Source organism: Brassica napus, chromosome C8 (assembly GCF_020379485.1).
Source record: "Brassica napus cultivar Da-Ae chromosome C8, Da-Ae, whole genome shotgun sequence".
NCBI lineage: Eukaryota > Viridiplantae > Streptophyta > Magnoliopsida > Brassicales > Brassicaceae > Brassica > Brassica napus.
In genome coordinates, this window is record NC_063451.1 from 35848152 (window position 1) to 35859024 (window position 10873).

At 35.8% G+C, this 10873-nt stretch overlaps 1 protein-coding gene and 1 pseudogene across 2 annotated transcripts; both read right to left on the reverse strand.

Moving 5' to 3' along the window:
* Positions 1-1211: 1211 nt before the first annotated feature.
* LOC106367825 (deoxycytidine kinase-like) lies at positions 1212-2480 on the reverse strand. Of its 2 annotated transcripts, XM_013807685.3 has the most exons (3): positions 2240-2480; positions 1852-2136; positions 1212-1766 (listed from the first exon to the last, which is right to left on the reverse strand). In XM_013807685.3, coding segments are annotated over exons 1-3 (387 nt in total). In that variant the 5' UTR covers positions 2242-2480; the 3' UTR covers positions 1212-1666. The 2 variants fall into 2 exon arrangements, with proteins under 2 accessions (XP_013663139.1, XP_013663138.1); XM_013807684.3 differs by having other exon boundaries at positions 1852-2479.
* Positions 2481-7105: 4625 nt separating this feature from the next.
* LOC106367824 lies at positions 7106-10465 on the reverse strand (annotated as a pseudogene).
* Between the last annotated feature and the right edge of the window lie 408 nt (positions 10466-10873).

Here is a 10873-nt window from a genome sequence, read left to right on the forward strand (position 1 = left end):
TTTATGTTGCTATATAAATAAACATTCGAATATATATATACTAGGGTCGGCCCGCCCTACGGGCGGGATATACTTTACTTGTGATATTGTTATTTTTGTATGATTTTGCAGTTTTGGTTTTAGGTTTGCATATGTATGGCGACCCTTTTTGCTTTTATACATTTTTTTTGAATTATTAAGTGATACAATGTGAAAATAGGTTATTAATTATAATAATAATTACTTTAAATAGGTAGGTAAAGGAAAAAAACTATAAATTTTTAAATCAGTATCTTATTTATTTGAATTTTATATGTTATTATTTTTAAAATCAAATAAATCATGTTATCCTAATTAATAATTAGGGTTTCAAAATAAATGATACTGATTAATTTTAATATATATTTAAATTATTAAAATGATAAGATAATTTGATATCTATATACATTCTATTTGTTATTGGATTTATCTTCTTTCTATGATGTTGAAAATATCTATATATTTCTATAAAAGTGCTATTTGTTTTACTATCAAAATAATCATATAATGTTTAAAACATTAAAGGAAGCAAAAACAGTAACCATAGCAATGTAAAATGCTTTTAGAAATAGGCACTTAATGAATGACACTCAAATTATGGACAACATCATAACTCCCGAATACAATGCCAGTTGCAAAGATTTAATTGATTTTCCAGCTATCTGGTGTAGGAGAAGGCAGACTTTTTTTTTTGAGATAGTCATATGATTATTCATGTCGAGCAGTTAATATTTGAAGCACTTGGGGGAAGTTTTAATAAGAAAGAAACTCACTATCCATATTAAAGCAATTAGCATGAACCCAAACTATAGAAAACTTTTGATGAATTTTTTTTCATAGCTCAAAGGCCTCTTTGTCTATCTCCTTGTGTTTTGCTATAAAAATTAGTAACGAATTGCCTAAATGGAACTGTGTTTCATACATCAACAGGACAAAAGGTGGCAAGTACATTGTTAAAGGGCATGTGATGTCACTTAAGGGGTTTCAAGCTTCTTGCGCTAAGAGATTACAAAGATGAAGCAGCTGGTAACACCATGATCCACCTCGGACCTCTTACTTGGATAGGAAGAAAATGCAGTGTTCGTACGACCAAACACATTTCGTTTTTTTCTGTAAATATTCCTTTGATGTATATTTGCTTGGCCGTGATAGGGACTAATATAGAGACAACTGAAACTCCAGACCATAAGAGATTTCAAGGAACAAAACACATTAAAAGTAAAAATTATCCAGACATCATCAAATATTTCTTTACACAAAAGGGTTAATAACTAAACTAAGAGAGGGTGTAAAAGCCGTAGAGAGAAGTTTCCTAAAACAAAAGAAACATAAAGCCGACCATACCTATTGACATTCAATGATAACCCTGACAATGCTCCTTCAGAGCAAACAAAACAGTGGGGGAGAGTCTCTCGCAGTCTGGTTAAGAGCGACATGGCCTTTCTGAAATCCAGAGATGGGAGTTCTAATCCCGGGACATGCTTCCCTTCTGGTCCCATCCAGAGACCTCCATTATGAGGAGGCATCAGCAACGGCGTCTGTCGCTCTTTGCGACGTTTCTTGCTTCTTCTTCACAAACTCAAAGAAGTCAGCAACTTGTTGTGCGTACCTTCAACAATACCAATCAAGAACATATCAGTAACTCAAGTTATGATGACATTAACAGTAGTAAGAACTTATTGTCTCTTTGCTTCAATATCTCTCTTGAAGTCAATATTTGGTTAATAGTCCAAAACCAAAGCAGGGACCTGTTACAAAACCAAATTAACCAGTCTATAAGCAAACTCTTATCTTCAGAGATTTAGCACACAAACAAAATGAGATAACTTTTACCTTCTGGATGCTAGAATGCATATGATTCCCTTCCAAGTAAGGATACGGTCCTTGATATCAGGATGGAGGGAGTTATCCATCTGCAAAGACAGTTTACTAAAAGAGAGCACCCTGTGGTTTCCACTCTCAAACGGTAGGAGCCAGCTCTCATGCTTCTCGTGCAGATCCTGCAGATATTTCAGCGACACTCCACCTTCATCCGCTCGTTTCCTAAGCATCATCCGCTTGTGGCAAGTGTCAGGACTCGCCCTCAAGTATATAAACCCATCAGGTATGGAAAAAACCCTCGAATCGGAGAAAAAAAACCCCGAATTAGCCATATCAAAATCGATTAGTATGAACTATGAGAGATAAGAAGAGAAGATGAGTTGAAAGGGAGAAAACTCACATATATTTATACAGAAACCACAGCGCCTTTGAGATCGAAGAATGCTTTGAAGACACATCGTGAGGGAGCGAGATAATGGGATTAAAGAGGAAGTCGTAAATCAGACCGTTTCAGGTCATGGGAAGAAGCACAAAAGTCACCGTTCGGCGAAGAGGAGAGTCGACCGTGTTTTGTTCGAGTCAGAGGTATTAGGATTAGACGCGACTTCATGTAAGCGGGCCTGATAGATATCAAGCCTTCGGAGCCCAATCACACCAATAAGCGAGCAAAGCCCAACACACTGACGATTAAATGAAACGCCGTGTTTCGACCTCATGGGACAGGTGTCGACAGCATCCGAATTGATGACGTGGATGGCGACGTATGGATCTCTTAGGAGAGAATGAAACTCTTTTTTATATATATAGATAGATATAAACATTCGAACAATACAATGCAATATATTTTATTTGTTTGTTCTATTAGTTGATCCAGTCGGCTTAAAACAAACACACTTAATGCTACATAATAACTTAGCTATCATACTATCTAAACCATGTTTAAAATGTATAGCGACTATAAATATTATATTATTGTATTATCATGTAAACCGTGTGGTTGAAACCTACATTTAGTCTGACCAAGTAACAAAAATTTTGTCATTAATAAAATCAAATTTAGGACATACGGATTTATACGTGCACCAGATTAACCTTACCACTACACTACCAGCTACTTGGTTAACAATGCAATGAAAAACATGTTAATCAAAATTTGAAACGAATTTACATGGGATATGGATAAGTATTCACGTGCATTCCAATTTCATGCTGATATCCAATATTATAAACAACTCGTTCGGATACAAGTTATAAATGAGTTTGTTTTAGAATCTATACTATCAAAGCACGATACTATTGTCCTTTTTACCTTAGTCTGCCCTTTCTTTATTAACATTGCATGTTTCATTAAGGGCAATCAAGTAATATTAATAACACATCTATATTGGGCCATTATTTTCGGATCCAGCCCACTATCCACATCAGATCTCTCTTGGGCCATTTGGGCCGATTAAGAAATCAGATCCAATTCTCACATTTTTTTTCCTTTGGGCCATTGAGTCCAAGTTCAAATAATTTTTTTTTTCAACCATTCTTAATTAATTTTTTTTTTCTTAATATAATTTAAGCATTCATAAAAAAAATTGATTTTTTCATTGAAAAGTATAAATCTTTATTAAAAGTATATAATTATTTTTATTAAATATATTAACCACATAATAAAATTAATTCATCAGAGTTATACCAACTTAATTCATTAAAAAAACAAAGTTTAATTTTTTAAACATAAATAGTCATTTAAAATGAAACACGATAAAGAAAGATAAAAAGTTTAAGTCTTTTATAAAATAAAACACAAATATATGAAATATGACGCTAAATATTTGTCAATTGAAAAAAAAAGGAAAATAAACCCGCGCTTTCAAAATCTAGTCTATACTATTAAAGCAGGATCCTATTGTCTTTTTTTACCTTAGCCTGCCATTTCTTTATTAACATTGCATGTTTCATTAAGGGCAATCAAGTAATATTAATAACACATCTATATTAGGCCATTATTTTCGGATCCAGCCCACTATCCACATCAGATATCTCTTGGGTCATTTGGGCCGATTAAGAAATCAGATCCAATTCTCACATTTTTTTTTCCTTTGGGCCATTGAGTCCAAGTTCAAATAATTTTTTTTTTCAACCATTCTTAATTAATTTTTTTTTCTTAATATAATTTAAGCATTCATAAAAAAAATTTATTTTTTCATTGAAAAGTATAAATCTTTATTAAAAGTATATAATTATTTTTATTAAAAATACTAACCACATAATAAAATTAATTCATCGGAGTTATACCAACTTAATTCATTAAAAAAATAAAGTTTAATTTTTAAGCATAAATAGTCATTTAAAATGAAACACGATAAAAAAGATAAAAAATTTAAGTCTTTTATAAAATAAAACACAAATATATAAAATATGACGCTAAATATTTGTCAATTGAAAAAAAAGGAAAATAAACCCGATCAAAATCTAGTATCCCTTATTTCTACATCATACGCAGCGCATATCCTTCTTTGTGAAAAGAGATCATTCACAAAAGTGTTCCATACATATTATAATCCTCGATCTAAAAGATGTACATAGAGCTACACAAAACTTGTAAGATTCAAAAGAAAACTAAACTCGTAAAAAGGAAAAGTATAAATAGAGAAAAGCAGGTTAAGATTATAAAGTTGGTGGTTTCTTCCTTTCTCCTTGGAAAAAATAAAAGAAAAGATGGAATGAAACAGATGGGCAATAAAGTTTGTGGAGATCTGTAATATCAATCAAGTTGTCTTGGATTCTAAAGGTAACAATGACCAATTTTGGCTGCTTTATACTAAGAAATATTACGGATCTAGTTCATATTCCGTATGTGAGTTTTTCGTTGAATGTAGAATTATTCATTTTACGAAGAAATTTGCAACACCCCTTATATATGTATGTTATGAGAGTGTGACTTTGGATATTAGGGACTTCACTCAAAAATATTATACAAAAATCATAATTTTATAGTAAACTCACATCTGATAGAGTAAATAATCCTGAAAATAATTAATTAAATTTTATATATTATAATTTATAAACTATATATAATTCCAAAATTATAATAATATGCAATTCCATAATAATATATTACTTTCCTATAAATATTTTCTATATTAATATACCTTCTAGATAACGATATATAACTTTTTTCTTAAGTGGAGGTCTCATGAAGTGAAAATGAGAGTAAACTGCTTTGTAATAAAATTAATTATGTATTATGTAATTAGCATATTGTTGCTTTACATTTTTTTTTTGGCAAAAGCTTTACATATTTTGCATGTTCTTTCTTCTAGATTAAGCGTGCTTTCTTCTGGCTTAAGTTTTGTTAATCTACTTTTCTTTTTGTTAGTAACAAACCTGATTTTAGAAAGTTATTAAAGATCCCAGTTTGGGTTATTTTAAGGAAATGTTATTATCAGAATTAAAAACAGAAGAATTAACCTTATAATTTGGAACTTGCATGACAATGAATTGAACTAAAAATATGAAATTTTGTATGCAAGTAAAGATTGATATGCATGAAATGGTGGTTGTAGCTAGTAAGCTCATCTCTTAGACTAAACGTTATTTTTTTTTTAATTTACCAGCATGGTTAACACCAACTCTGTATTCAGATTTTATTTCATGAAGTTAATAAAGTTCTAATTTCGTCGGAAAAAACAAAATAAAAAGATGAAAGAAATTCTGCAGCTTCTAAAAAGTTCCTAGCCAAGTAAGAAAGAAGTTGTAGAAAGTACACGGTTAACCCACAAAGTATTGTCTCAAAAACAAATCTGGTCATCAGCACATGAAGGGAAAAATGATGTTTCCAGAGAAAGTTATCTCTAACCTTCCGGTTGAAAAAATACCTCCTCCGGTACTTAAAGATGACGAAAGTCTTCGATTTCCTTGGGCTGCCCGTATGAATCAGTTCGCGAGAAATCTCTTCCGAGCTGCTGAGCCTACTTACCGACTGGATGGCATTCCTCAGGTGACAATCCCCTCTAAGATTCTTCGCTTAGGTCCTGAGAATAAGGAAGAATATATCATTGGTCAATTCTATAGGTGTTCAAGCCCTCCCGGAGGTCTTATTCATGCTGTCTTGAATAGACTATGGGGCCGAGAATGTAGGATAGCCTGTAAGAAGCTGGGGGACTCTTCATTTTTATTCCACCTCATGAAAACATACGCAAGTGGGTTATTCAACGAGAAATTTGGCATGTTGATGATTGTCTCCTCTTTTGTCGCCCTTTCGAGTCATGTAAACTCCCTCAAAATTCCTGAAATCTCTACTTTACCGGTGTGGGTGAACCTGAAGAATATCCCAGACTCTTGTTTTTATAGATTAGGAATTAGTCATATAGCATTTGGGCTGGGAGATCCATTGCTTACGCACATACCTCGTTTAGACCCAACAATTATGGGAGAAGCTAAGATATTTGTTGAGGTTGAGTTGGATAAACCTTTTCCGAAACGAATTGCTCTAGATGATAAGCAAGGGAATATCTATCTGGTGGATGTCGAGTATACTTGGATCCCAAGTGCTTGTGAGAGATATGGAGCACTTGGTCATAAGGAGAAGAGGTGTCTTCTGCCCCCTAAACCACATGATTCCGCTCCTGCGAAAGCTAATGTAACAAATGAAGAGATCCTTTGGTGGCGATAGATAAGTTGCTACCAAACTCATCCACATTGGTGGGTGCTCTGGAGCCTGACTCGCACTTGACTCCTGGCCATCAAGCACACAAGATCACTGCAAATTTTTCTCTCACTGCACCTCTCGAGGTCCCTGCTCCTACTACATTCACCCATTCGCATGAGGTACAATCTACTTCTTGCTCAAAGATTGAAAATAACATCCTCAGTCACATGTTATGGAAGAAATTATATCAAAATAAATCATTTTGGAGATAAGCAATCAATTGGTCATCACTCTCCCATCGCCAACAACCTTCAGCAATTTCATATGGAGCGGGATTTTTCTCCGCTAACACATGGGAGAAATGATGGTTTAGGTGAGGTTGGAGAGACTTCTGGTTATAACATAACTAGAGGAGGAAGACTGATTAAACCGACTCAAAAAATTCAAGATATGGAATGGATAAATGTTAGAGGAAAAGGTAAACAAGGTCTTCGCGGCCGAGGGAACCATGTACACTAGCGGTTGTCTTTTTCTTTATCTTTCTCTCTTAAGATTCAGTTGTTGATCTTTCTCTAGGGTGTTCTCTCACTCTCTATTTGTTGCTCTCTTTTTCAAACTTATGGGTGAGAAAACTCATATCTTGTATTTTTACTTATGCATTTTAATACCAAAGCCTTTTACAAAAAAAAAGAAAACAAATAACGCATGATGTAAATCGATGATCATGTTCATAAAATGGGCTACGTTGCATGCACACATGCATGATCGTCATGTTGATGTACACTCAAAATGAAATCGTGCATCCACAGCTTCAAGCAAGCCAATCTCATCACAAACGTCATCGTCAAGAGGTAGGTTAAGATCAAGTGCGACGCAAGTAACGACGTTCTTGTCCTCAGATTGATCTGAACCGTCCGATTTCTGATTAACCGCAGGGGAACAAGCTCTTGATCTTGAGCTGAATCTTTCACAACTCAAGATCACAATCGCATCTCTAAGAGATGCTTCTTCACCACTCGAGTTACAAACTATTCCTCTCTCAATAGCTCTCTTGAACCCCATTTGAGACAAATAATCAGCTTGCTCTATATCTTCCACTAAGAACACTCTCTTTGGATCAGACGAAACAGCTTCCGACAATCTCTCAATATAACTCCAGTTATGTTCATCTCTCGACCTCTTGTTCCTCACATCTTCTGTGGAGTGTGATCTTTTAGATGAGAAACTGCGTAAACAGATTGAGACAAAGCTGTCATTAGATCCGAACACGAGTTTAGCTAACTCTCTAGCGATCTTCTCTTTAGCATCTACATCAAGACCTTGAAATAACATCCATGTATCTTATTTTATATCATTGTTTCCGTTGATCTTTCTTTTAGTAGATCCTGACCTGCATTTCAAAACTGTTTTTGCTATCTCTGAGATTATATCCTCCTGCCATGGTTCCTTGCTCCGCAAGGCATCACATAGTGTTGCTAGGTTTTCAGCATTCATCTCTTTAAACCTAGATAAGGCATGTTCCACCTCCATTCCATCGCTCGAAGAAGCTGCAGAGTTAATCGTGTTTTGCTCATCATGTTCTGGAATAAACAGTCTTAAGTGGGATGCATCAGGGGTCACAGAATCTTGACGACGATACTTGTTTGTCTTGATCACGGGCCAATCAAGATGGTGGAGAGTGCTCAAAGGTTGAATGGAACTAGAAAATGTAGAAGTAGGGGAAGAGAGTGTGAGTGTTTCTATAGATGGATTCTTGTGATTTGAATCACAGATTGTGCTCCACTTAACTACAAGTCCGTTTAAAGAATCTAAATCCTGCCAAGTCCAAAAATCAAACATAGACGCTCGTAAAAGAAGAAAATGAGAAATGTGAATTTGATTTGGTGTTGTTATACAACTCACAGTGTGACTATTTTGATTATCCTTCTTGTATTGTTGAAGCCACGCCGGTAAACCTGGAGAGGTTACATTGCTATTGTTGCATTGCAAGAACCGAGCTTCAGCTTCAAACTTGACAGAACATTCCTCACATAAGTTTAGCTGCTCCTCTAATCCATGCAGCTGTAGGGGTAAGTTCTCTGATTCCTTGACTTCAAGCTCACTGCATGGTGATTAGTCAGAGATTGTTAAATTTGATTTAATATTTAATCTAAACTGAAATGAAATAACATGTTTTCTCCAAACTTTTTCTTTAATAATTTTCACAAGAAAGCAGATAAAATTATACAATAAATAATATAAAAAGGTACAAAATAAAGCAAAAACACTATAGGTAAATTTATCTTTTTCGAAAAGAGACAAAACAGTTGAGAAGACTTTACCTGTCGGAGACGAGACTCAAGCGGAGGCTACTAGTTGTCGGAATCGTGAGAGTAGTGAGACACCAAAGGGACTCAAGCGAGGGTTGACCAAACTTGCATCTCACGTAAGTCTCTGAATTTGCAAGACCTAATAACCAAAACCTTCCATGCTCTCCCGTGAGCAAACCACGAGCCAGCTTCCCAATCTCCATTACCATATGCTCCACAACACCGTAGTTGTTGCTATTATTTGTTCTCGACTCTACGAACCAGTTTAGATCTCCAAGATTTAGAATCACTCCTTTTCCAATACAGCTCTTCACGAGTGTCTTCAACTCCTCTAGCTTACGGTCCACGTCTAATCTACTTGGTTGTCCTAACGATGAGAACGACAAAGTTATAAACTTCACGTCTTTTAAAGCTTCGGGCACGTCTTTTTTGTCAACTTTCTCCATCACCGCTCTCACAACTTTGTCAGCAGTGGCTAAACACTCTCCCACGATCACGAAGTTTCTTCTCTTTTTATCGACTAGACTGTCTATAACGGTCATGACATCCTCGTTACTGGCTGGAGTTAACATGAGTTTGTTCGAAGAAATTGTTTTGGAACAAACCTCTAAAGAAACAGCTTGTTCGACCTTGTTTTTGACTTGAGGACTCGAGAAACCAGCCTCTCTCATCACTCTACTAACGCTAGGATCATCGAGAATGGATATTATGATCTGCTCCACTTCAATCTTGACTGCTATAATCGGTTGCTGCTGGCTCTCGATTGATCCACGTCTCTGGTGAGCCTGCGCGCGTTTGAAAGCGGCACCGAGAGCGTTAGAGATGGAAGGGAAAGGGGACGTTGGAACCCCTAACATAGGACTCCCTGTGAAGGTCGGGAGACGGTTTAGAGCCACGTTGAAGCAGAGTTCTAGGGCTCTGCATTGAAGAGGGTGCGTGTGAGATTGGAGACAAGCTGTTCTGAGTAAACCAGTGGGAGCAGAGAGCATGGTGCTAGCCACATGGAGAGGTGTGACTTGAGCATGTCCTCTCCTTCTAGCTAAGACCATGGCTTGTTTCACCATGTTTGCAGCCTCAGGCGTGAGGGCTTGCTCCACCGTGCAGCCTCCAGCTCTCATGGTGACAAAAACACCTTAACGGAACACAAGGTGGGGAATAGTACTAGTACTGAGAAGTGAGAGGTCCACGGTAAAGGTTTCAAGGTTCTTCTCTTCTTTCCATTTACCTTGGAAAATGAAAGCACCCAAAGAAAAAAAAGTCTATTCACTGTTTTTAGATTTTGAAGGTGGGGCTGTCTTAAACCTAAGAGCAGGTAAGGAAAGAGAGAGAGATCAAGGGAGCAGGTAGAGAGAAAGGTCTTCAATATATGAGGAAGAGGAGGATGTGTGCATGCCTTTCTTGTGAGAGACAAAATTTGAGGAATTTTTAGGAATTTTGTAGTGTAAAGTGGAATGCATGTGATGACAAAGCAGCGTCAAAACACTCAGCTTTGCATTTATATTCTTTTCTTTCTCATCAAATTTCACAAAAGAAAAAAGATGTAATGGGTACTGGAGTTTAGTGGGTCTCTCAAAGTGTATCACTCAAAAAATAACCAAATTAAAGACGCAAATCATCATTCACTTATATGATACATAAATAATTAATAATTTTCCCAATAACACTAGTAGAAAATATTTGGAATATAATCACTCTCTCCTTTTGGCACCTTGAAGCTAGCTACTACTAGCCAAGTCCCAGCACTTTTCAAACAACAGTGAGATCTAGTCAAGTAATCTCAACTCAGGATCACATGTTAAGCAACAAGGTAGGAGCCACAAACATAATTTTTCTAAGAATAGTTTTGGTTTTACTCAAGTTAACATAGTTTAATAAGTGCTGCATGTAACCAGTTAAGAGAAAATGTATGAATAGTTTTCCTACCTTATTCTAAAGTATCAGAAGTTATCAATATATAATAAAAATATGCAATGCCAAATTATGTTCCAAGAGATGCATATAGTCCACTGATCATCCGCCTGACCGATATGGACGCATGAGAAGTGTTCAAGAGTACTATGTTTCTCTCATCCAACTAAGTATG